Here is a 26,251-nt window from a genome sequence, read left to right on the forward strand (position 1 = left end):
TCATACCAGCCTCTGCACAGAGCATGCCTGGATAGAATGGGTGGGGAAGGACAAGATTCCCAAAGGGGTTCTGGTAGGCACTGGTACCACAGAAGTAATAAAAGATCAAATAGCAGGAGATTAGAAGGAATTCTGTAGCCTGGGTCCAGCTGGACCCTGCTGAGCAACCACAAAAGGTTTGCTGCTGCTCCCACCCACTGCAATTTAATTGATTTGATTTCAGCTCTTTGAAGGAGAGGTGGATAAGGAATAATGAGGCAAACAGGATTGTAATGCAAATGAAAGAGATGAAAGATGGCTTCGGGGAGACAGCTCTTGAAGGTCAGAGCCCAACGCAGAGCTGCTGCTGGTCACTCACTCCAACATTAATGAGGCTCTGTTCCTGCTGATGCCTTTGATGGATGGAGGGGTGGCTGGGGAGGCAAACGTTGGCCTTTCTTCTCCGCACTCCACGTGGATCATCCTCTCCCTGGTGGGAAGGATTTCACCTGGGCTGGTGGAGTGAGCTGGGTTCTGCCGCCCGTGTCACACAGCCAGGCTTGTCACCGGGTTTTTCCAGCCACTCTAACTTCAGAATTAATTAACTTCACTATCAAAAGCTGAGTCATTTGTCACAATGGGTTTGTCATTAAGCTCCTGTAATTAAGGGAAGTGTCACAAACCCAAACGTTTCACTTACAGAAGCCAGGACACAGCTGGGAAGCATTTCCCATGCACTGGAAACCAGCAGGGCAGGGAAGCTGGGGAGGAGTTCCACCAGCCCCCACCAAATCCTTCACTGGGTCACTGGAGAGCTTCCTGGCATTGCCCTGCTGACCATCCACCCTGCATCTCCCTGCACCAGAGTCATTGGAGAGCTTCCTGGCATTGCCCTGCTGACCATCCACCCTGCAACTCCCTGCACCAGGGTCACTGGAGAGCTTCCTGGCATTGCCCTGCTGACCATCCACCCTGCATCTCCCTGCACCAGAGTCACTGGAGAGCTTCCTGGCATTTCCCTGCTGACCATCCACCTGCAACTCCCTGCACCAGAGTCACTGGAGAGCTTCCTGGCATTGCCCTGCTGACCATCCACCTGCAACTGCCTGCACCAGAGTCACTGGAGAGCTTCCTGGCATTGCCCTGCTGACCATTCACCTGCAGCTCCCTGCACCAGGGTCACTGGAGAGCTTCCTGGCATTGCCCTGCTGACCATCCACCCTGCATCTCACCCTGTTCTGTTTCCAGGGGCTATGGGGGTGGCAGAAGGGTCACAGCAGGGCTTGTCCAGTCTGGAGAGATGCTGAGGAGACACGGGCAGTGCTCAGCCCTGTGGTTTTTCCACTCCTACCTGAGACAGGGTGGTCCCTGGTGACCACCACCAGATGGGAGAGATAAATACCTGAAGTCACAAGGATGGGACTGGGCTCTTCTCACTGGTGTCCAGTGACAGGACGAGGGGCAATGAGCACAAACTGGAACCCAGAAGATTCCATCTGAACAGAAGGAGAAACCTTTTTGGTGTGAGGGCGCTGGAGCCCTGGGAGCAGGCTGCCCAGAGAGGTTGTGGATTCTCCTTGTCTGGAGAGATTCCAACCCAGCTGGGCATTGTCACCCTGGTCAAGCTGCTGCAGGTGTAGTAGAGGAGTTGGACTGGATGATCTCCAGAGGTCCTTTCCAATGCCACTGTCCTATAAGATGAGGAGATGTTGCTGAAGGCTCATCAGAAACCCCCAAAGGTGCAGGACAAGCCCCTCCCAACACACTCACCAGCCTCACAAGGACACTGCAGGACCAAGCCCTTCTCCTCAGTGCAGCCCTTCCTGCTGGCAGCAGAAGGTCTCCTCACAGTGTGCTTGGCCAGGGGAGCCTCCACAGCCTCCTCAGGATCACAGGCAGATGCTGGGGGAGCTGCAGACACCCAACCTCCCCACCCCAGCCCTCACTGCTGGGCAAAGCACCCACAGAAGGACTGCCCAGCATCCAAGCCCTCTGCACCAGACTCCCCTTTTTGAGCCACAGGGACTGGGGTGGTGAGGAAAGCGCCTGCAACAGTGTTAATTATATCCTCTTAAATAACAATTAAGAACACACACACAGCCCACATCTTCCCTTCTGCTCCTAGGGCCTCTGTGTCCCTTCAGGCCCCAGGCCCAGCTTCATTTCCCATGGCTCTCCAGCTGCACAGAAACGCACCTAACAGAACTGCAGCTCCAACACCTCAGCCTTTGCTGCTGTGGCAGGTCCCCTTTGGGTGAGCAAGAGCCAGAGCCAGCAGCTGCTCGCCCAGAATCCCCTGGCACTCCCAGCCCACGGCAGGTGAAGGAAGTGAAGGCTCTCAGGATTTCTTTAAAATTATAGGGTTTATTTCTTTTCTTCACACATGCAGCAAATAGAATCCAGAGTATATGCCCAGCTAAAAGGAGGTCTGGATGAGACTCTTCTGACAACACACAGCGGGGAGTCTAGGATGTAGAAAAGTCATCAGATACTTGCAGGTGAAATCAAATCCACAAACACAAACCCAACAACAAACATTATCTGGTTTGTTTCCTTGTTTTAACTGCCACTGTGAAGGTGATCAGAAGTAAACAGCTCGGATGACACTGCCGTGCATGGAGCAAGATGCCTGTCGCTTGCTGCTTCTGCTGTGGCAGGCTTGGTGCCTCTGCAAAAGCAGAGGAGCTGCAGCACTTTCCGTGTGAGCTCATTCCACCCTCCAGATGTAAGCCAGAAGGGCTAGATCCTGGCTCTCTGTGCTAGAAAGCACCCTGGTGCTTCACTTGTTTGAGAGCTCCTGGGATTCACAGCCCCCAGAGCCCAGCTGCTGCCCAGGGCACTCACCTCCTCATCTCTGAGACCCACCCACACGAGCTGGCCCCTCTGCAGCCCTGCACTTATTACCTGGCTGAAGCTGATGAGGAATCACCAACCAGCTCCTTTGGTGGGGGCTCTCTTACCAAGAGAAGGCTGCACAAATGTCCAGCCAGAGGAGGTAAGAGCAGCAGCAGGAGGAGGTTCCCTGTGCCATGTACAAATGGCATTGCACTGGGGCCATCCCCTGGCACCCACTGGCTGGTGAACAGCTATACCAGTGCTGGGAGAGCCCTGGCACAGATTTGCCCTGAGCTACGGGGTCAGGACCAGCTCTGCCCCAAGCAGAAGCTCCAGGAGAGCTGAGCTCAGGTGGATCAGGGTTTCTGATCACCCACACCAACCCATAGCCCCACAGCCCTCCACAGAGCCTGCCCTTCACCAGCACTGGGCAAGTCCTCAGGCTAAGCCCAAGCTGCCAGCCCTGGCTCTGCCCCTGGCTCCAGGCAGGACCCTACTTGGGCTCTCTTCCATTCCTTTTGCTCTTCCACCATACCCAGGTGCCATGCAAGCTCTCCAGCAGCCTCCCCACTCAAGCTGGGCTGCAGTTTAGACCACAGATACAAACAGCCACAGTCCTCTGTCCTTTTCTTTGGCAACACATCCAAATGAAAGACTCCAGCATGGTCAGGGAGTGTTTGCAGCTCTAACCTCTCCAGAGAGGAATGAGAATCTGCCCCTGCTCCACAGAATCCTGGCATGCTCCCAAACACCAGCACTGGGGTAGAAATCCTCAGCCAGTGGGTAAATGCCAAAAGGTTATTTCTCCACCTCCTGGAGCCTCAGCCCTGCCCTGTGCCATCTCCACACAGCCCATGGTCATCTTTGCAGAGCCTGTACCGGGGCTGGGGGCAGGTTCTGCTGCCCACTGCAGCCACCAACCAGCAGTGAAGGCAGTCTTGAGGTGGAGGACATTGTCTAATCCATCCTGTCCCACAGGGAACCACCTGGGGGTCCTGGATCCCACTTACTTGCAGTGTTCAGAGCCAGGACTGGGCTGACTGCATGTCCTGCCTCTAGGCTCTGCTTTGTCCTCATCCTGCTGGGGCACAGGGCTGTGGGTCCCCTCTGCCACCACTGGACCTACTGCTCAGTGTGGGACACCAAGCCTGCAGCCAAACCTCACTCCAGTGGGCAGCAAGCAGTCAGGATGCACCCCATAAGCCTCCTCTGTCCCCATCAGCCTCCTTCTCCTGCCTCACTGTTGCTGGCTCACTCTGTCCCCTTGTCCCTACAGCACTGGCTCAGGTACCATCTTCTGGGGTCTCCCAGAGCACCTGGGGAACAACTTAACAGGGTTCTCCTGGAGCCTGCCAGCTCTGAGCAGCTTCCTGAAGAGCTGCTTTCCCCAGCCGGGAGCAAAGATTAAATCATCAAATTACAGCAAACATGAGTCAGCTGCTGCTGCTCAGCCCTTCCCTGCAGCTGGAGCCATCCCAGCGCCTGGCAGGGCAGCTACGTCCCTGTGCCTGCTCCACCACACCAGGGACAGGTCACCCGGAAAGGAAGGGGGTTGGCAATACTGGAGCAGGACAGGGAACATCGGATGTGCTCAGAGTGCATCCTACAAACAGGACCTGGCCTTTTTTAGGAGCTGGATCTTTCCCTGGAGCATGGATCCTTACCCTGCAGAGCTGGGTCTTTCCCTGGAGCATGGATCCCCACCCTGCAGAGCTGGATCTTTCCCTGGAGCATGGATTCCAACCCTGAAGAGCTGGGTCTTTTCCTGGAGCATGGATTGCAACCCTGCAGAGCTGGATCTTTCCCTGGAGCATGGATCCCCACCCTGCAGCTCCCAAGGATGCCATGGAGATTACCCAGTTGAGCATGGCCATGTGCCAGCCTGGCTTTTCCATGGGCCCACCCAAGGTGTCCCAGCTCACAGTGCTGTGCAGCATCTCCTGCTCCATGCAGCGGTGTCATCACCCCAACACACACACACAAATCCCAGACAGAAAAGACATAACTCCCCCCCCCAGCAGCCCTTCCATGTCACCACAGCCCTGGCAGGGGTACCTTGGCACCAGAGACCTGACAGCATCCTCCTGGACAGACCCTGGGAGCAGCTTCAGAGCTTCAGGAGACACATAAATGACAAACATTCAGCACTGAAGGGATGCTAATTCTGCAGCAGCAGGGGGGGAGGTCACAGTAGGGTACATGCTCTGAACAGCAGCTGTGGTCTGCAGAGGATGGTGAGATGTCTTCTGAAACCTCTGCTGGCCTTATGAGAGCCCTCAGCAGAACCCAGCCCTCCAGGGAGGCTCCCCTGGGCTTTATCTGGAGCAGAGCCACTCATAACCCCCTCGCCAATCTGGCACAATTTGCAGTTTTTCTGGGTTTGGTTTTGTTTCCCTCAGCCCAGGTCAGGACCCGAGGCCATGGACTCTCAGCTCCCAGCCCCAGTGTGCCTGGCACTCTGCCCACCTCCCATTTAGCAATTGGGAGAGGATGCCCAGCCAGCTGCTCCCCACCAAGTGGGACAGCAGCTTCCAGCGGCCTTGTTGAGTTTTTTGACTCAATGCATCAGTAAGAGAAGAAAACAATTTCCCAAGGTAGAGTTTGACATTTAGAAAAGGCCTAGAAACCAGGACTGCCCCCTAGGATTCCTTGGGACTCACAGCATTCCACCCCTGTGCCCCCCACTCCCTGGAGTCAACTCTATTTACAGGGGAACTACTGGGGGTCAGGACACCCCCGGGGGAGGAGGGGGAGGTGTTATCTGCAAACCCACCACACCGGTGTGTCAGACAGGGGCAACAGCCAGGGTAGCCCAGAGATGCCCACTCGGTGCTCACCCTGCTGTGAGCTCAGCCTGGGTGCTGACAGAGAGTTCCTGCTTGCTCCTGTCTTTCTCTGCCATCTTCTTGCCCACTGCTACCTGCTCTTGCTTGCTCCTGCCCAACTCTGCCCACCCCTGTCAGCTCCTGCTTGTCTTTGCCCATCCCATCTGCTCCTGAAAGCTCCTTCCATGTGTCTCACTCCTGCCTCTTCCCTGTCAGGTTGATGCCTGACCCTGCCCATCCCTACCTGCTTCTGCCAGCCCCTGCCTGCTCCTTCTATCTCTCCCACTCCTGCCAGCTCCTGCCCATCCCTGCCTACCCCAACCTGCTTCTCTCTGATGCTGCTTGACCCTGCCTTCTCCTGTCCATCTCTGCCTGCTCCCGCTAGCTCCTTACCCATCCCTGCCTGCTCCTGTCCACCTCTGCCTACTTCTGCTACCTCCTTCCATCTCTCTCCCCCTCCTGCCTGCTCCTGCCAGCCCCAGCCCTCTCGCAGGGCACTGCTGCGGCACAGCACGGCACAGCCCAGCTGCCTTACGACCACCTGCTGGAATTGTCTCTCCTGCCTTCGAATTTGGTAGGTGATGCGGAAGGTCCTGGAATCGCTGAATTAAAGCCCCAGGAATTCTGGCTGCAGCCAGGTAAATCGAGATGCCCGTGGTGAAACCGATGGGTGTGGAGGCTTTGAGATAAGAGCAGAGGGTGGGAAGTAGAAAAGTCGCTTTTACAAATAGCCCTCAGTGCAGCCCCGGTGCAGCAGGGCGCGTTTCCAGGTGCTGAATTGTAAACCCCAGACTACAAAGGTGGCTTTGTTTTGCTTAGAAGGTTAAGATCCCTCCCAGAGCTGCTTTGCTTCCACCAGCGGCCGCGGAGAGCCGGGAGGAAGGTTGATGAGGGTGCTGACGGAGTGTATCAAAACTGCAAACTGTTCCAGATGTTAAAAAAAAAAGCCCCAACTTTCTCTTAGAAAAAAAAAAAAGGAGTTGCTCCCATTTACAAGAAGTGGAGGAATGGAACTGGTCTGGGCGTGGGGGTGAGGGGAGGGGGCGGGCAAGAGTAGGAAGGGCTGATGGCGAGGGGTGGGCGTGCAGGGTGGGGTGAAGGAGCCAGGTGGATCCTATATACAATGCATTGAAAAATAGATGTCTATAAGCAGACTTTTCCACACTGACCAAAGGTATCCATGTCTGGAACAAAAGGCTCCTCTAAGACAAGCTCACAGTCATTGCAAGCTTCGGCACAAGGCTTTAAGATATCAACCATGCTTAGCATTCCACAGACACGACTGGTGGGCGGCGAGGGTCACGGGGATCTCAGCATCCCATCTCCTGGAGTCACAAGGACTGCAGCAGTTTGGGATGCTTTCTGTTTCCAAGAACCTCTATTGGTCACAGAGTCACAGATTGCAGCAGGTTGGAAGGGACCCTCAAAGGTCAACCTGTCCAACCCCCCTACCCCCCCACTGTGGGCAGCAGGGACACCTCCAACTGGATCAGGCTGCCCAAGGTCACTTCAGGTCTGATCTTAAACCATAGAATGGTAGGGGTTGGAAGGGACCTCTGGAGATCATCCAGTCCAACCCCTCTGCCAAAGCAGGATCATCTAGGGCAGTTCACACAGGAACACATCCAGATGGGTCTTGAAAGCCTCCAGAGAAGGATGCTCCACAACCTCTCTGGGCAGCCTGCTCCAGGGCTCTGCACCCTCACAGCAAAGTTTCTCCTCGTGTTGAGGCGGAACCTTCTGTGTTCCAGCTTGTACCCACTGTTCCTTGCCTATTACTGGGCACTACTGAAAGGAGCCTGGCACCTTCATCCTGGCACCCACCTCTCATATTTATAGACACTGATCAGATCCACTCTCAGCCTTCTCTTCCCCAGACTAAACAGCCTCAGCCTCCAGGGACAGGACCCCAACCACATCCCTGGGCAGCCTGTTCCGCTCACCACCAACCAGATATCCTCGAAGCACAACTGCCTCTTACCCCGACCCCCAGCCACCTCCAGCGAGGGAAACCAAGCTAGCGAGTGACACAGACATGGGCAGGCTCCTAAAGAAGCAGTGGGGGATGTGTGTCTGCACTGCTAACCCCGGAAGACTACTGTTGGTATGTACAAGGAGATCTGGAGCTTGGGATGGCGAGGAGAGGGCGGGAGGCGGCGGCGGCGCCGCTCTACACGTTAATGACAAACTCGGGGTTAGTGTAGGAGAATCCAGCAAACTCGTTCTGGTCCAAGTTCATGATGAAGAGTTTGTCCGTGGGAGTCAGCTCCACCGGCTGCCGGGTGAACTCCTTGTCGAAGTTGGAGGTGTCTCGTTTGTCCTTCTGTTGGGGGAGAGAGCAGAGAGTTAAAGGAGGTCAGCAGGGGCAGTAAGTGTCAGAACCAGCCAGTGAGAGGTGCCAGCGCCCAAGGGAGAGCCCTGATGCCTCCAGGGAAGCTGGCCTCTTGTCCCCAAGGCAGCTGTGTTGCCCTCGGGATAGCTCTGCCATGCCCTAAGTGTCATGCCCAGCACTGAAGATCTCCATCCAGGTTTCAACAGCTGCTGCAGGTGAGGAGCGCGCAGCCAGGCAAGAGCAACAATGGAGAGGACCCAACCACCTCAGGCAATAACACAGCACCAGTTTGACACCTTCAAGCACATCACCAGAGAGTAAGGGGAAACGATGAGAGCACAGAGCATCAGGGAGGGCTGTGGTGGTCCCAGGCTAAGCGTCCCTCCTCTGCTGGCAGCTGCAAGAGACCAAAGAGAGCAGCTCCCCAGCACGCATCTTCCCCTCACCGCCAACAGAGGCTGTCAGCACAGGGCTGCAGGGGCCTGGGGGAAGCTTGAGAATGCAAACGAGCTTTCCAACTTTGCAGTAAGCCACCAGCTGTAGGAGCTCCTCTGCCTTTAAGCTTCAGGGGATTAAGTTCTGCCATGACATGGTAGCGTTTGAGGGACTGGAAGGTGCTGCTGCTGCTCCAGGGTTTTGTGCAGAAAACACACAGTGGTGGAGAACTTGAGGACAAACATTCCACATCTGTAACCTCTGATCATTTTCATTGCCTCAGGACAATTTTGCAGCTACAAGCCAAAATAAAAGAAGAGGTTGGGAGGGAAAAGGCAATTAGTGTCTGGATCACCAAGGGTAACCTGCTCGTGGCACGGCAGAGCCCTTCCACCAGGGACATTTCAGAGACGGCCCAGGTTAGGTCTGTTCTGGCTGTGCAGGTGCCTCAGCTCAGAGGAGAACCAGAGCATTGATGAGCCAAGGGAAGCACCCAGAAGCCTCCAGCAGCACAGACAGCCCAGTAGGGACATCCTGCTCCCTATCCCATCAGGATATCAGGCAGGGACAGAAGACCTGCCCCATCTCTTCTGTGTCTCTGTGGAAGAGCTTCTACGAGGAGCATCCATTCGTGGGCCTCTCCCAGCACCTCCAGCTACCTGAAAAGGCTGCATGCAGGGCTGGGATGCTGCTGGGGGGTCAAGGGTGAGGGACCCTCTGCACCACCCCAGAGCAGAACAGCCTCACCACAGGGATCTGTGCTTTCCATCACTGCATCATCTTCACTGGTGCAGCCACCCCTGTGCCCTATGGCTGGACTCAGTCATAAATTTGCTACCTTCTAGAAACTTGAAAAACGTATTTTTAACAGGCTGTGTCACCAGGAGCTTGCCTGAGCTCTCTGAGACAGATGATGCCCAGGTGGTGGCAGAGGGCCCCGAGAGGTAGCTGTGGGGTGCTCACACTACTGCTGCTCTGTCACTGGACACTTCCATGCTGCTGGCAGGACCACCAGGACTGGCCTGCACCCCTGCCCCACAGCCACCCTCCCTGCTTTGTGCTGATGAAGCACCCACTGCGTGATGTGTCCTCACTGCAGCACCTCTGGTCCCAGCACATCCAGGCATGCTGGGGCAGAGCCGTCAGCACCTTCACACCTCATGGACAGAACATGGCCAAGAGCCAGGTCCTCCCTGCCCTCCTGCTGCCAGCCAAGCCAGCCCGGTTGCACCACATCACATCTACAACTGGATCAAGGCTCTGGAGATGGGTCCCAACACCAGAGCAGACCAGGACCTCCATGGCTGCTTGGAGACTCCACTCGCTGCAGAAGGGATTCACTGGGATGGCTTCGGCCTTGGGGGAAACACCAGAGAGCAGAGAGCCACAGGTGGCTGAGAGGAGATGAGGTGGGAACACAAACGGGGCTGGAGCTCAAGGACCAATGAGAGAAAGCCAGGAGAAGAGTCAGGATGAGGCATCAAGCCAGCAAGGCTTTGTGCAGCTGTGGTGCTCAGGACACAGGTGTCCCAGCCTGTCCCCAAGCAGGAGCTGGGTCTCTGCCTTCACTTTTGGATCAGTGACCCTTGGAGCTGGCACAGTCCCACAGAGAAGGAAGAAGAGGTAGATCTGAGGACAGGAGTGAGGAAGGACAGGCAGGGTGAAGGAGCTGACTTCAGGTGCAGAGTCCTGCCAGGCAAAGGGTGAAGTGGTTGAAATACAAGCGTGAGCCCACCTCGATGGATGGCAGTGTCCTTCTAGGCTGAGGAGCTGGTGTGGGGCAGAGGCACAGCCCTTTGCTGGCAGAGGACCTTCTGAAGCGGTTCCGCAGCTCTTGCAGCCCCAACATGTGCAGAAAGGAGCTGATGGTGGCGCCAGGCTCCTGCCCCAGTCTTGGAGGGATCCTGAGCTGACCAAAAGGTTCCTGAAGGCCACATCCATCCAGACCAATGTACTCCAAGTCACCACCATCCCACCAAGACAGGAGCTCCTCCTGAGCTGGAATGCTGTGGGATGCTGCAAAGGGGAATGAACATCCAGATCTACTAGGGTGCCACTGCACTTCCTGGGCCTTTGGAGTGGCCTCTGGTGATGGGACTAGAGAGGAAGGCTGATCAGCCTGGGACCTCCCAGTGAGCCAAACCTCCTACTGCTTTTCTGACAGCAGCAAGCTCTGGCCCAGGCTGGGACATGCCTGCAAGAGGGCTTGGGGTGCACAGCAGCACACCCCTAGCCCGGCTGCCAGCACAGCAGAGTGGAGTTTGTGGGGTTCTTACCTTGAATTTGGCCTGAAATTGGTGGCAGTTTGGCCTCTGTCAAGGCTGATGACAAGGCTGGGAGCAGGTAGGGGACAGCTACATGAATCTGATGATCAGGGAGAGAGGAAGGCAGGGAAAGTCCAGGCTGAAAGCGCCTTCAGCATAGGGTCATGATGAGGAGCACGAGAGGGACTGTGGGCTCCTGCATGCCCAAGGCAGCATGGACTCATATGGTCCAGGACAGGTTGTGCCTGGACCACAGGGCTGGGAATATTCCTTGGGCACTTCCTGGTGGCAGAGGTCTTGGTGGGAATCCTGGGGAGCATCTCCAGATGATGTTGTCAGTGCCACCTGAGGAGCATCTCCAGATGGTGTTGTCAGTGCTGCCATTTGGTGCCTTCCAGAGCAATCCTGCTGCCCAGGGCGTGTCCAGAGGAGAAGGGAAACTCTGGACATGCTTGGGAGGGAGGATCAGAGGAACCTGGGATCCTTCTTGAGCTGCAGCTACCAATGGCTCCTCAGAGAGCCCACAGCAGCCCTGAGCCACCAGCATCTGTGGCATTCCCACTGCAGCCTCCTAGCATCCAAAGCATTTGTCGCAGCTGTCTCCATCCAAGACATATGAAAATCCCCAAGCACAGAGCTTTGCTGGCCTCCTGGAAGGGTGCCCTGATGCCCCAGAGCATCTGTCCTCTGAGAGACAGCAGAGAGAAGCTCCTTCCCCTGGCTGGCAGTGAGGCAGGAGGTGGCACAGGAGACACGGGCTGATGGTTGCTCCAGGCTTGGGAGACGCCTTCAGTCACACCTTGGCTTGGGAAGAGAGGCTGCGGAGGAGGAACAGGCCCATGGCTCCAGTGATGGTGTAGGAGGTTGTGCAGGGATATAGGATGCTGCCTGCACTCCTGACTGTGCCTCTGCTTGTGCTGCTGCCTGCACTGCTGCCCATACCGTTGCTATGCTGCTGCCTGTGCTGCTGCTGTGCTGTTGCCTGCATTGCTGCCTGCACTACACCCTCAGGCAGCAGCAGCAGCAGCATCAGCATCTCCCGGCGCTCACCCTCTGAGCACAGCGCTGCAGAGCCTGGTCACTGCCACACAGGTGCAGGTTCCTTTGAGGTCATTTCTCACTTTTTATTTTATAATCAGTATTGAGGAGAAACTAAAAAAAAAGAGAAAAACCCAACTAAAATGACCCCAGCAATGGCACAGGACAGAGCAGATCCACACCCAACAGCCCATGCCCACCTGCAGGGCAGCACAGAGGGAAGCTGCAGGACTCTGAATGTTCCAGGAGAAATTCATCCCTCCTGGAACCTCCTTTTCTTTGATGCCAGCAACAAAACTTGGGCCAGTTAAACGTCCAGTGGCAGAAAGTAGGACTAGAAGGGGAAAGAAGTCTCTTTACAAGCTTCAAGACCAGAACTCACAACACTGCTCAAGGTTCAGTAGCATCCTGAGGGTGTTAATTCCATTTTTGACACATTTAAAGTACAAGTAACAAACTCAACCCATTGCTTTGGCATTCAAAAAGGAGAGAGAAAGTTTTGCTCTGGAAACTGAGGGGGTGTGCTGTGTACTAGGGGGTCCATGGACTTGGAAGCATCTGCAGCAGCTTCATCAAACTTTACAGCTAGATATGTTTCCTTAGGCTTGGAAACTGCACCACCAGGAGAAATCTTTGAAAGCAGACAATAACTTATCCCTGATGATTTCTCCCTGCTGCTGAAGACCCAGTGAACAGCCTCTGTTCAAAGCTGCTCATGGATGAGCCCATGAAGGCGAGGGCTGCTGTGGTGGGCTTCCAAAACCGACAGAGAACATCTGCAGAAGGGGCCAGAAGCAGCTTTTCAGCACTGCGGGGTCACTGCCCAGGTCTGGGAGGAGCTGAGAGGCTGAGCCAGCAGGGAGAGGCTTTGGTAAAACCCCTTCCTTGCCACTGAGGCTAACTGTTAAATGTCCATATTGGCTACAAAGAGCAGAATATTAAAAACCCTTATCCTACTAGACTAAGACTATGGCATTAAAGGACTAGAACAGGAAGAGCAGGAAGCAAAGCCCACGCTGCAGAGATTCCTCCTCAGCAGCACAGCTCACCCCTTTCCATTCCACCTCTGTTTGCACAATGAACTCTTCTCCTTCTCCATCAGATGCCATGGAAGCACAATTTCAGTGCCTCCAGCACATCACCCACCCTTCAGGCACACCCCAAAATCCTCTGAAGACACCTCTGGCTCTGGAATATGGTCACTCTAGTAGCAGTACTAAAGAAAAAAGAACAACCATGAATGCGAGCTTTGTGATGGAAAATGTCACCATGACAGCAGCTGAGGCTGGAGGGGAGAGATGCAGGGATGAGATCTACCCAAGCAACTTTAGCTCTTGGCTTCAGGTTTAAAAAACTCAGAGTTAACAAAGGAAAATCCTTCGAATTCTGACTGGTCAATGTTGCTGATGACTTCCTGGTCAGGAGGTGTGAGGACAGGCGGATGGCGAGTGAAAAAGCGGTCGAAGTTCTCAGCATTGCGGCCACACTATGAGAGGGGAAGAAAAGAACCATGGTGGGTGGAGAAAGCAGCTTGAGGATGGGGCTGCAGCTACCCACCCAGCCTCAACACAATGGAAAAGCAGATGGCAGTTTGCTTAGGCTGAGGTGATGGCATCTTGTGGCACAGCTGCAGACCAGCAGAACCCTGCAGCCCTGCCAGACCAAGTCATTGCAGGATGGGACGGGAGCAGCCACCTGCTGAGGTTCCCTCCTACAGCATTGCTCCTTACAATAACTGAATCAATTGTTTGGCTTGGAAATTACCACTAAGATTGAGTCCAACCATCAACCCAACACCACCATGGCCATCAAACCATGTCCCCAAGTGCCCTGGCCACAGGTTTCTTGAACCCTTCCAGGGACGGTGACTCCACCATCTCCCTGGGCAGCCTGTTCCAATCCCTGACTACTCTTTTAGCAAAGAAGTTTTTCCTTATTTCCAATCTAACCCTCCCCTGGCACAATTTCAGTCTGTTTCACTTGAGACTAGGGAGAAGAGACAAGTGCCCTGGCCACAGGTTTCTTGAACCCCTCCAGGGACGGTGACTCCACCATCTCCCTGGGCAGCCTGTTCCAATCCTTGACTACTCTTTTAGCAAAGAAGTTTTTCCTTATTTCCAATCTAACCCTCCCCTGGCACAATTTCAGTCTGTTTCAATTGAGACTAGGGAGAAGAGACCAAGCCCTGCCTGGCTCCAATCACTTCTCAGGGAGCTCCCCTCAGCCTCCTCTTCTCCAGACTAAAGAACCCCAGTTCCCTCAGCTACTCCTCACCCTCCCTGTTCTCCAGACCCTTCACCAGCTTTGTTGCCCTTCTCTGGACCTGCTACAGTCTCTCAATGTCCTTCTTGGAGCACAGCCCCAAAATTGAACACAGTACTCAAGGGTTTTCTCTCTGCCTGCACCACATACAGAGCAGCTTCTTCTGAAAGACTCCTGCAGTTTCACCTCTTCGGTCACCCAAACCTCCAAACCAAACAAGGTGAACACAGGGCAGAGCAGGGCAGCAGGACAGTACCCAAAATGAGTCTTGAGCTGGGAGGATTTTTCTACTGTAGGACTTTCATCTCTCTCCTACGACCAAACCAAACTTTCTGCTCAACGCACTGAAAATATCAGCTGAATAATCAGAGCAGAGTCTCAGAGCAGAGTCTCAGAGCAAGGCTCCACAGGAGCCTGAGGCTGTCAGAGCAACTCCTGACTCCACTATGAGAGGAGATCACAGAATCCTGGAATGATTTGGGTTGGAAAGGACTTTGGATATCATCCACTCCAACCTGCCTGCTGTGGGCAGGGACAGCTTCCACTAGACTGGGATGCTCAAGGTCTCATCCAATCTGGTCTCAAACAGCCCCGGGGGGAGGCATTCACAACCTCCCTCAACAGCCTCTTCCAGAGTGCTGAAGAACTTCTTCCTAAGAGTCAGTCTAAACCTGCTGTCCCTCAGCTTCAAACCATTTCCATGTTTGACCTTGACATCACCTCCCCCCAGCACACTCCTGCCCATTGGTGGTCTTCTCAGGCCTTAAATTTCATTTCCTTTGGGAATTTCCTCTGCAAACATCTGATCTCACTTCCTAAAGGCTGAAACCAAGGCTAGAGAAAAGCCCACGCAGGAGAAGAGGAGTTTTGACACCCCAGCTCTAGGAATGGCATTTCAACATTAATTAATTCAATGCAGTTAAGGGGAAAATTAATTTATGCAATTAGCAATTATTAGATTAAAAGCAGTTCCTATAAGCAATGTCCTGTTGTGAGCAATCCTGTGCTCTGCTCTGTGATTTCAATGCCTTCCAAATGAGGAGACTTTGCAAATCACCAGGCTGCATGGAAAGTAAAGGAGTAATTAGAAAGCCAAAACAATAATTATCTCCATGAGAGCAGAAAAAGCAGGCACTGGAACTCCTCTTCCCCAGCTAGATACAGGCCCACTAAAGGGTTGTTCTGCACCAGACAAACTATGGAGCAGCCAAGCACAGCCCTGTGTCAGAGCTGCTGAGGTTGGGCAGAGCCAAGACAATCCAGGCCCTGGTCTGTCTCGTTAGCATCTCTGCAATAAAGGTTAATCAGCCACAGGGCAGGAGGCAAGAAAAGAGCTCCTGGAGCTTTATTTGCAGCTCTGGGTATACGACACCCCAGGCAGGCTGAGACCATTCTGCTGCTGGTGTAGGATACTGGGTTGCTGCTCCTTTCCCCTTCCTGGCTGGGGAGGTGCAGAGAGTCCCTCACTATCTGCAGAGACGTCACAGAATCATGGAATTGTCTTGGTTGGGAGAAACCTTTAAGATCAGTGAGTTCAACCCTCATTCCGGCACTGCCAGGGCCTCAGCACCACAGCTCTGAAAGCCCTCCAGGCATGGGGACTCCACCACTGCCCTGGGCAGCTAGATCCAGGTCTTGACAAGCCTTGTGGGGAAGAAATTGTTCCTCATGTCCATCCCAAACCTCCCCTGCGGGAACGTGAGGCCATTTCCTCTTGTTCTATCCATTATACAGAAACATGGCCAAAACCCTGCGGGCGCTCCAGAAGAGATGACTGCCAAAGATGCTTCGGTGGAGAGGGGATGCTGGTGGGGACCATCCTCTGGGGAGAGCTGCCCACACATCTGCTCTCCAACAGGACCTACCCAGTGCCTCCACAGCACCTCCTGCACCCCTCCAGCCACAGCATGGGAGGATTTGTGCTACTTAAGCAATGAGAAACATGAATGAGTGAGTCCTCCTGAGCAGCAGAAATTGTTGATGTGACTCTGAGGACATCTTGAATCTGTCTCTGCTCATCCCAACTTGTACTGGGGGCTGAAGTGCTCTGCAGGCAGATGTTGAGACCATTATCCCACATTTTGGAATAACACATTTATTATTCCACAGCTGGAAACTCTGGCATGCAATCACTGCAACCTTATCTTCAGAGAGGCCAAGTGAAAAAAAAACCAAACAGGGGAGGGGAACAGGGAGTGGATAAAGAAGATTTCAGGCAAGGCAAAGAGCCAGGCTGGCACAAACACCATCCCTAGGAACGCTCCAGCCCTCTATGCCCAGTTGAAGATCAGGATCAATAAGCAGCATCTCTCTTCCTGACCCACTCAAGCACATCCTGAAGGTTCCCAAGCCTGGATTTCCATCCCTGTGCTGCTCTGAGCTGTGCTCCCAGCTGGCACCCAAGCAGCTGAAGCACTGCTGCTGAAATATCAGCTATCAGCAGGTACCTGAGTTGTCTTAATCCTGCCTAAATCCTCAGTCTACTGCTCCTACCTTCTGCTAATCTCCCTCTGCTATCAAACAACTTGTCCCCAGCACCAGCCGCCGGGTGACACGCGACAGATGGCAGCTCCCCAGCCCCTCTCTAAGGGCTGGCATCAAAGGGATGCTTCAGGAAATCAGACAGTGAAAGCAGGATGAAATTTGCACATTTTAGAAACATCAAGCCAGGAGAAAAGCACTTCTGACAGAACCGAGTCGGTTCTGACTGTAAAACACCAGGCACCACCACGAAGCCACAGCCCTGGGCACCTGCCCAGGGACAGGGGGCAGGCGTGGAGCAGGGACACAGACACAGCTTCACTGGCAGACAAACAGAGGGGTGAAGTGATGGAGTTTGGGATTCCAGAAAGAATGGGTGCTGCAGGGCAAGCCCCTCAAAATCCCAGCTCAGCCCTCCCGAGGAGGTCCAGCTCTGCAGCAGCATCCCCTCAGCACCAGAGCTCACAGATGTCATGTCTCAGTGTCCTTTGCACCAAGGTCAAAGCCACTCTGAGCCAACAGCCCCAGACACTTCTGCACTGCTGCACCTCCACTTCCCTCTGAAACTCTTCCCAGAAACACTCTTCCTGCATTGTCTGTTGGAGACCCTGTTCCTACCAAGGGGAAGGACAGCAGGAGCCAGCTGGGCCTCTGTGCTAGCCCACCAGAGAACCATAGAATTTTTTCAAGTAGAAGGCACCTCTAAGATCACTGACTCTAAGCATCAACTCAGCACCATCATGGCCATTAAACCATGTCCTGAAGTCCCATGTCCATGCCTGTCTTGAACACCTCCAGGGATGGTGACTCCACCATGAACAAGCCCCTGCCTTATGGACCTGGACCACTGTAGAGAAAACCCTGTCAGTCCCAACAGTGACAAAGAGAAACAGAATACCAGTCTGGCTTGAGTGGGAAGGGACCTTTAAAGGTCACCTAATTCAAACCCCCAGCAGTCAGCAGGGACATCTGCAACTGGAGCAGGTTGCTCAGTGCCTCAAACAACCTCACCTGCAATGGTTCCAAGGATGGGGCTTCTCCCACCTCTCTGGGCAATACAGAGTTCCAGGAAGACATCCTTGTCCTTGAGTCTACATGTCCTCAGGTCACTACCCTGGAGCATCCCAACATGCTCAGGTTCACACCAAGAAGCCCAGCCACCACAACCTCCAGACTTCACTGTGAAGCTCTGCAGCTTCATGTGCCTCAGTCTCAGCCCACCACTGGCACAAGCACTGCATGGACAGAAGTCACTGCAAAAATGGTGCACCAAGGAGCAGCCAAGTCAAGTTCTCATCCTTTATGGCAAAGAGCTTTGAGATGAGCGCTGCCTCCAGGCCATGCTACTGGCAGCTAAGCTCACACAGCCTCTTCCTGCTTAGCAGAGCCTATCTTAAAGCAAGGCAGAGTCGAGAAACAGCAGCCAGGTTCTCCTTGCTGTGGAGCTCCTCTCTGCCCATAGGTGAGCCAGGCTCCAGCCTTCCACCACTTCACCTTGGAGAGAAGCTGTCAGGTGAGACACTGCTCCACTGCCTGCTTGGGCAGACCACGGTGTGGAAACAAAAGCTTGGATGAAACAAATCATAGAACGGTTTAGGTTGGAAGGGACTTCAAAGATCGTCTAGATCCAACTCCCCACCGTAGGCAGGGACACCTCCCACTAGAACATCCTGCAGTGGCTTTCCAAAAAAGTATCTTTGAGTCACTGTGAGGACTGTCCCCACCCGTGGCAGGAGCAGGCGCTTGCTCCTGGCCTGCTGAAGCTAATTGTAGCCTGATGACTGATTACATAGGCAGAGGGGTGGTCCCCAGGATGGGGACCTGGCATTTCATGAGAGAGCTTGAGAAGAAAGGAGGGAAAGAGAGAGACAGAGAGAACAGAATCCAGGAGCTAAACTTGTGGAGCTTCTACCCCTGCAAGTCAGAGCAAGGCAAAGCACAAGAGGGTTCGCCTTCTGCAGCAGCAGCCTGACACTGCCAGAGCTGAGCTGTGCTGAGCGCGGGCAGTGCCCCTCCGCCTGCAGCTGAGCGCGGGCAGTGCCCCTCCGCCTGCAGCTGAGCGCGGGCAGTGCCCCTTCGCCTGCAGCTGAGCGCGGGCAGTGCCCCTCCGCCTGCAGCTGAGCGCGGGCAGTGCCCCTCCGCCTGCAGCTGAGCGCGGGCAGTGCCCCTTCGCCTGCAGCTGAGAGCGGGCAGTGCCCCTCCGCCTGCAGCTGAGCGCGGGCAGTGCCCCTCCGCCTGCAGCTGAGCGCGGGCAGTGCCCCTCCGCCTGCAGCTGAGCGTGGGCAGTGCCCCTTCGCCTGCAGCTGAGCGCGGGCAGTGCCCCTCCGCCTGCAGCTGAGCGCGGGCAGTGCCCCTTCGCCTGCAGCTGAGCGCGGGCAGTGCCCCTCCGCCTGCAGCTGAGCGCGGGCAGTGCCCCTCCGCCTGCAGCTGAGCGCGGGCAGTGCCCCTTCGCCTGCAGCTGAGCGCGGGCAGTGCCCCTTCGCCTGCAGCTGAGCGCGGGCAGTGCCCCTCCGCCTGCAGCTGAGCGCGGGCAGTGCCCCTCCGCCTGCAGCTGAGCGCGGGCAGTGCCCCTTCGCCTGCAGCTGAGCGCGGGCAGTGCCCCTCCGCCTGCAGCTGAGCGCGGGCAGTGCCCCTCCGCCTGCAGCTGAGCGCGGGCAGTGCCCCTCCGCCTGCAGCTGAGCGCGGGCAGTGCCCCTCCGCCTGCAGCTGAGCGCGGGCAGTGCCCCTCCGCCTGCAGGTGCATGTGGGCAGCAGCAGCAGCAGCAGGGCGAGCGGAGAGCCGCCGAGCGCAGGTGCACTTACAGCCTTGGGCTTGAAGGGCGGCTGGATCTCCTTGCGCTCCAGCTTGTCCCAGTCGATGTAGCGGAAGAAGGCGTGCTCCTTGATGTCCCGTTCCCCCTCCGGGCCGCAGCCCAGCCGCTTGGCAGGGTGCTTGGTCATCAGCTGCGGGACGGTGAGAGAGGGAGCGGTCAGAGAGACACAGAAGCCTGCCGGCTGAGAGGGACCGAAGAGGTCTTTAAGATCATCGAGGCCATCTGCTCACCCAGCACACACCAAAATGTGGCCCTCGACACCACATCTCCACGGCTTTGAAACCTCTCCCGGGATTGGGACTCCACCACCTGGGCAGTCTGGGCCAGGGCTTGGCAGCTCTTTCAGTGAAGAAATTCATTCCTCATGTCCAGCCTAAACCTCCCTGGGGCAACTTGAGGACATTTCCTCTTGTCCTATCACTTGTTCCTTGGGAGAATAGCCTCTCTGTCCCTCTGCTCTCTTCTTCCCCAATAAGGACACATCTGGAGTCCTAGGTCCAGTTCAAGAGAAACAGGGAACTTCTGGAGAGAGTCCAGCAGAGGCTACAAAGTGGCTGAGGGGCCTGGAGCATCTCTGTGAGGAGGAAAGGCTGAGAGCCCTGGGGCTGTCAAGCCTGGAGAAGAGCAGTCCCAGAGGGCATCTGATCAATGCTCAGCAAGAGCTAAAGGCTGGAGGGCAAGAGGATTGAGTCAGTGGTGGCCATAGATAGGATAAGGGGTAGGGGCAGTGGGCACAAAGTGGAACCCAGCAGGTTCCATCTGAACAGGAGGAGAAAATTCTTTGGTGTGAGGGTGCTGGAGGCCTGGAGCAGGCTGCCCAGAGAGGTTGTGGAGTCTCCTTTGGAGAGATTCCAACCGCAGCTGGCCACTGTGATCCTGGGGAACCTGCTGTGGGTGTCCTGCCTTAGGAGGGGGTTGGACTGGGTGATCTCCAGAAGTCTCTGCCAACCCCACCATGCTGGGCTTCTGTGAGGAGAGGCAAGGAGAACCTTGAACCCTCCTCACACTGTGCCCACCAGCTCCACTTCTCCCTCCTTCTCAAGACCCAAGGCCAGCCCTTACCCCTTTGCAGATTGCCACTGCCTCCTTGGACATGGACTTGGGGTAGGCTACGTTGTGCTCCATGATAGACTGGAAGAGCTCATCTTCATCTTCTCCCTCAAAGGGAGCCTACAGCAAAGCAGACAGAGGGTCAGCAGCATTTCTTGGTCTTTGAGCTTCTGTTTGCTCCTGTGATCCTCAGCCATTAGACCAGCCCCAGCCATTCCCAGGGTTGTATCCACAGCTTCATCTCCAGCCCTGAGGAGATGAAGCCCCCCAGTGTGGCAGCAGCAGAGCAAATCATAGGCCAGCAGATGCTCACAGTGGAATTCCACATAGTCCCAGAGGAATCAATTAAAACTCAATTACCTGGCCAGCCAACATCTCATAGAGCAGGACTCCAAACGCCCACCAGTCCACAGACTTCCCATAGGGCTGATAAGCAATGATCTGAAAACAAACCAAGCAGCAGCATTACACCCCCCACATTAACCTGGTAGCACAATGCAAGCTCATTTCAGGCTGTAGCCCAGGTAGAAAAGGAGGAGGTTACTGTGAGACCAGCCTCTGAAGGGTGGGAGATTGCAGTCACAAAGAGAGTACTCCACAGGCAACAGGATCAGCAACGGTCAGGAACCAGCAGTCCCCAGGTGGGCACTAAATATGAGAAAACCCCAGCATATTTGCTGTGATTTGAGACAGCTCCAGCCTGACTGAGACAAAACTTCAGCACACTGGTGGTGCCCTGGCAGACTGGGCACAGCCCAGCAGCTTGGGGCAGTAGCAGGAGCTGTTCTTTTTCACCCTGATGAACTTGGGGTGGTTTTGCCTGACTCTAAGGCAGTTGGTTTGAAGTGAGAGCCTGACCCTCCATGGATGGTGCCTGGCCCCTAAAAACCAGATTCATAGCACATGGGTGGTCAAACCCCTCCACATGCCACCCTGCCACTGCTTCCTACTACTGACCCGGCCAGACACCTTATGAGGTTCAACATGGACAAGTGTAGAGTCCTGCACCAGCCCTGCCTCCACAGAGCAACTTGTTTCAGCTGAGTGTGTTGGTCTGGGGTACCTACAGCTGAACCCCACTAGCAGGACCTCATGAACATGTTTCTGATGGAGAAATGTTTCCAGCCAGGGAAAGGTCCCAGAACACTTCCCATGGTGCCTCTGCTGCTTGCTTCTCTGTGTGCTATGGCTCAGAGGTGCACTGGGATGCTGGGTCTCCACTCTCAGCCAGGGACTGCTGCTCAAAGGCAGTCCTCTCCATACCTTCTCTTCATGTCAGGGTCCCTGAACCCTGCATCCCACCTAGGCTGTGGGTCTGAAGTGGAGCAGTGACATCTCCAGCCCAGGGACTACAGGAGGAGCTCAGCTCCCACAGTCACCTTTCTGCTTTGAAGGGTCTTTCCAGCTCTGTTTTCTTCACTGGGTTGCTGCTGATGTGCCTCACTTCAGCATTTGGGGTTTGACAGCCTTGGGCTACTTGCTGCCATTTGCTACTTGATGCAAAACAACATCAACCTGATTTATTCATCCTGCTGACAGAGTCCTCTGCTGCAAAGCCAGGTCCTGTGCTGCAGTGTCCAGGTCCTGTGCTGCACAGTCCACATCTGTGCTGCAGAGTCCAGGTCCTGCAGTGCAGAGTTCTGCTTTCCAACACAAATGCAAATCCTGTGCTGCTTGCAGAAGACCTTCAGCAGCCCAGCCCAGAGGTCTGCTCCTGCCTTCCTGCCCCTGCTTCTGTCAAGGCTTCAGTTCCACAGCTCCCACCAATGCCTGCAACCTCAAGAGTCCTCATGGTCAACCAAAGGACCTCCAGTGGACACTGGACCTCCACAGTGTCCAGCAGAATTCAACCATGAGGTACGTCAAGACGCTTCCAACCTCCAGTGGACACAGCACCTCCACAGTGCTTCCATCCCAGCTAAGAAGAGATGAGCTCCAGGATTATAGAACAAGACCAGTGTTCATCTCCTCATCTGCCCTAGTCCTGTCCAGCCACACATGCAAACATAGTGACCCTGATGGTGTCCTACAAACAGACCTGACCCTTCCCACTGAGACCACACATCAAGTTTCAGCTGTGAAATTCCTCGACCAAGTGCCCTTGAAGTTCCTCCTCCTTGTTCTGCAGCTGATCTCTGAGTGCTCTGGGAGGTGTAGCCGTGAGCTGTCTGCACACAAAGGCCTTGGGAAGAAAGCAGTGTTTGGAGGAGAGCCTCAGAGAGGAGCAGCCACTGCAAAGTGAAGTTGCTGACTGCACCTTGGGGAAGGTCAAAGCCCAGCAGCTGAAGAACATGTTGTGTTCAGAGGCAGTCACACGTGCAGGGTCAGAACCTGTCACCTTGGCATGCAGAGCTATGCCTCGGACTGGAAAAAGCCCTTAAAGTGGGTCAGGCAGACCACAGGACATCCTTACCCTGGAGGCACCTTGGCTTGACAACATTGCAGCTTCCTAACAGCAGGCAGCAGAGGCCAACAGAAGGGCCCTGGAGCAGAGCCAGGCACACAAACCTTGGCTCTGCCATGGGCTTGGCCACCTTGCAGGAGACCATGCCAGGACCACATCCCCCTTGTGCTGTTTGCAACGTAGGGGATGTGCCCATTGACTCCTGGAGGGCTTTGGTACTGCTGTGATTTGCATCCTAATTTCTCATTTTCTGTTCTTTTTGGGAAAAAAATAGCTTCAGAGCAAGGAGAAGAAAATAAGAGCTGGAGTGACACTGCCGAGGCAAACACAGACAGAACTGGTTTCTTGTCCTGCTTTGGAAGAGGATTAACCACACACAATGAGCCATGCACCAACAGAACCCTAATATCCATCTTGGTAGGACCAGGATCTCCAACACACATGTAAATGAGTCATTAAAGGCCTCCCTGTCTGCAGCCAAACACAAGCTGGTTCATCTACAGGCACATCCATGCCCTAGCAGAGAATCTCTCTCCCTCCCTCTCTCACTGGGATTTAAATGGATAAATATGAACTTCAACACTAAAAATTCAGCAGAGAAAGTTCCAGAAGGGTATTTTTATGTTGAAGGAGCAGAGATTTAGGAACAGTTTCCTACCTGGGTGTCACCAGGCTGACATTAAGCTGCACCCATGTAGCACCTCATGTAGGGTCACATGTGGCTCCATCACGGAACCAAGAACTAGATCCAAAGTCATTTTGGGGTGACCCAGAGCTGTAAGTGGGGAGTCTCTCCCCAACAGACACACAGCACTTTGCTACATGTAGCAAGCTGGAGAGATTTCCACTTCCCATGGGAGTATTCTCCACTCCTAATCCCATTTCTCCTACTGCTCATGTTGTGCTGGAAGCAACTATCACACACAGTGATGGCAAAGCTGAGCTCCTGGGCTCATCGTTTCCAGGGGCAGGGAAGCATGTGAGGAGCAGCCCTGGGTGGGTTTGAACGTGCCAAGGATGGACAGGCACAGTGACAGCAGTGTCACAGGCACGGATAAATGTCCCAGAGAGGGAACACACTGCAGGGAGCCCAACAGGGGGGATAGGCTGTGCTGGAGGCACAGCAGGGAGGGCAACCAGAGGAGCAGCTCCAGCACTGCTGCCTCCTTAATGGCAGCCCTTGGTGGGACAAGGGACGGACAGAGCTGAGAGGACAAAGCTTCCATGTTGCTGGTGAACTCACTCCTGTCTCTGATCCTCTCAGGAAGCTGCACAGAGCAAGGTCACCCATGGAAAAGAGCATCTTTGCAGCATCTGCTGCCTCTCCACATCCCCTACCTCAGGTGCAATGTAGTCTGGGGTGCCACAGAAGGTCTTGGTGGTCACTCCATCCCAGATGTTCTCCTTGCACATGCCAAAGTCAGCGATCTTTATGTGCCCCTCACTATCCAGCATCACATTGTCCAGCTTCAGGTCTCTGTCAGGAGAAAGTAAACCCCAATGACACAAAGCCACCCAGCAAATACAGCAGTTTCCCAGCTCCAGATGCTGTCCTGGGAGTGAGCTCTGTCTTTGGATCACACACAGATCCTTCGCAGGACAGCTTCTGGGGGAATGAGTGTAAAAAAGTCAGGGACCCATCAGGATGAAGGGTTTGTGCTCCTCTGGATCCACAGCAGCACCATGCTCTGCAGGTCATGTTGTATGCCAGTGACACTCTGGGCTGCACGAAGAAGACTACAGCCAGCAGGTTGAGAGAGGTTCTCCTTCTCCTCTACTCTGCCCTAGTGAGACCACGTCTGGAGTACCAGGCCCAGTTCTGGGCCCTCCAGTTCAAGAAGGACAGAGAGTTGCTGGAGAGGGTACAACAAAGGTGTAGTGCTGAAGGAAATGGTTCAGTGGTGGTATCTTGGCAGCAGTAGTGGGACTGTGAGCTCTAGGTGAGGTTGGACTTGATGAGCAAAAAGGTCTCCTCCAGCCTCAATGGTTCCAAGATCTCCTCAGAGCCCTGTGACATTATGAGGCTCCCAGCTCTCTTCTGGACATGTGGATCTAACAGACAGCTGCCAGACCCCATCTGTGGGACCTTCAGAGAGGTGAGCCCCATGTCAGAGGGCTGAGGCAGACCTGGCTGTGGCTGGAGGCTTCGAGGGAAGAAAGGCAGAATCGCTCACCTACCGATAAATGATGCCTTTGCTCTGCAGGAAGAAGAGGCCAATGGCAATTTCTGCTGCATAGAATCTGAAATGAGAGGAGAGGAAGGCAGAGGGCAATGAAGGGAGACGAATCAAACCAGAACTCCTCAGCCCTATCACACTGAAGGAAACGTGCTGGCCATACATATCCAGAGGGTGAAGACAGCCACAACATGAGACCACCAGGCAACCCCCTCTGCAAGCATCAGGTAGAGATGTGACCTTCTTGCTGGGGCTAGCAGAGGATTGCCACTTCTTGTGACACAAACACTCACTAAAGCAGGGCTGAGATGTTGGGTACTGAGTGCTGCCAACATGGCTAGAGAAGTCACTTGTCATCTCAGGGCAGCTGAGGAGATAGCACTGCCTCTGCTTTCTCCAGAGAACATTCTGGGTCTTGCAGGACTCTGCCTGAGTCACAGAATCATAGAATGCACTGAGTTGGAAAGGACCTTCAAAGGTCACCCAGTCCAAACCCCCTGCAGCCAGCAGGGACATCTGCAACTACAGCAGGTCGCTCAGATCCCATCAAGCTTGACCTTGAAGGTCCAAAACACCTGTTCATACCTACCCAGAGGTTCAAACCCACCCCAGCTGTGGTCTTTGTTTTTCCCAGTTAAGCATCTGAGTGCTCTGATAACACCACCTGCTCTGCCCACATTACAGGGGCAGGAGCCAGACTCCACCAGTTGATACCCAGCTTGGTAACTCCAGCAGAGGAGCCAAAGACCCAACATTCCTCATACACCCTGGGAAGGACACAAGGCAGGACAGAGATGTGCTGGCAGCTCAGAGCTGCTCGCTGGGTGCTGCTGGTCCCTCCGAGGAAGCCTCCAAACCTCCCTGCCTGGTGCTTTTATGAAGGTCAACAATGCTACCTACCAACAAGTGCAATGCACCCCAACGATGAGCTGGAGGCACCAGCACCTTGGATACAAAGCAAAGAACCATCCTGCACCTTCAAGTTCCTCCTGCCCTCCTTTTTTGCCCAGGAATGACACCACAAAAGCCTGTGGCTTGAGCTCCGTGACAAAGGGACATCAAATATCAACCCTGAAGGTGCCAAACTGGGGCTACTGAACTTACACAGCGTGGGGTTCTTTAAACCTCCCAACCTGCTGGATCTGGTACATCAGGTCCCCACCGTTGACGTATTCCATCACGAAGTACAGGCGGTCCTGCAGGAGAAACACCCCACACAGTCAGCTGGCAGCCTGCAGCAGACCAAGGCACCTGACAGGACCAAGGCACCTGGCAGGGCTCTCTTCTGCATGGCAAACATCCCTGGAACCCAAAGACATCTCACAAACACGAAGACATCCCAGCGCTTGCCCAAGC

The 26,251-nt window shown here is 54.7% G+C and overlaps 1 protein-coding gene across 2 annotated transcripts in view; it reads right to left on the reverse strand.

Moving 5' to 3' along the window:
* Window positions 1–2,323: 2,323 nt before the first annotated feature.
* PRKCB (protein kinase C beta) overlaps window positions 2,324–26,251 on the reverse strand; it is a 116,363-nt gene continuing 92,435 nt past the window's right edge. The window contains exons 11-17 of one of the 2 annotated variants that reach the window (XM_064153332.1): window positions 26,000–26,091; window positions 24,897–24,959; window positions 24,057–24,195; window positions 20,675–20,755; window positions 20,327–20,434; window positions 19,254–19,394; window positions 2,324–7,962 (exon numbers count right to left, since the gene is read on the reverse strand). In XM_064153332.1, the coding sequence (XP_064009402.1) occupies window positions 7,810–7,962; window positions 19,254–19,394; window positions 20,327–20,434; window positions 20,675–20,755; window positions 24,057–24,195; window positions 24,897–24,959; window positions 26,000–26,091 (777 nt within the window). In that variant the 3' untranslated portion in view covers window positions 2,324–7,809. Of the gene's footprint in view, window positions 7,963–11,773; window positions 13,195–19,253; window positions 19,395–20,326; window positions 20,435–20,674; window positions 20,756–24,056; window positions 24,196–24,896; window positions 24,960–25,999; window positions 26,092–26,251 lie in introns of those variants that run through there. The other variant, XM_064153331.1, reaches the window with a different exon arrangement.

Source organism: Pogoniulus pusillus, chromosome 13, assembly GCF_015220805.1.
Source record: "Pogoniulus pusillus isolate bPogPus1 chromosome 13, bPogPus1.pri, whole genome shotgun sequence".
Classification (NCBI taxonomy): Eukaryota; Metazoa; Chordata; class Aves; order Piciformes; family Lybiidae; genus Pogoniulus; species Pogoniulus pusillus.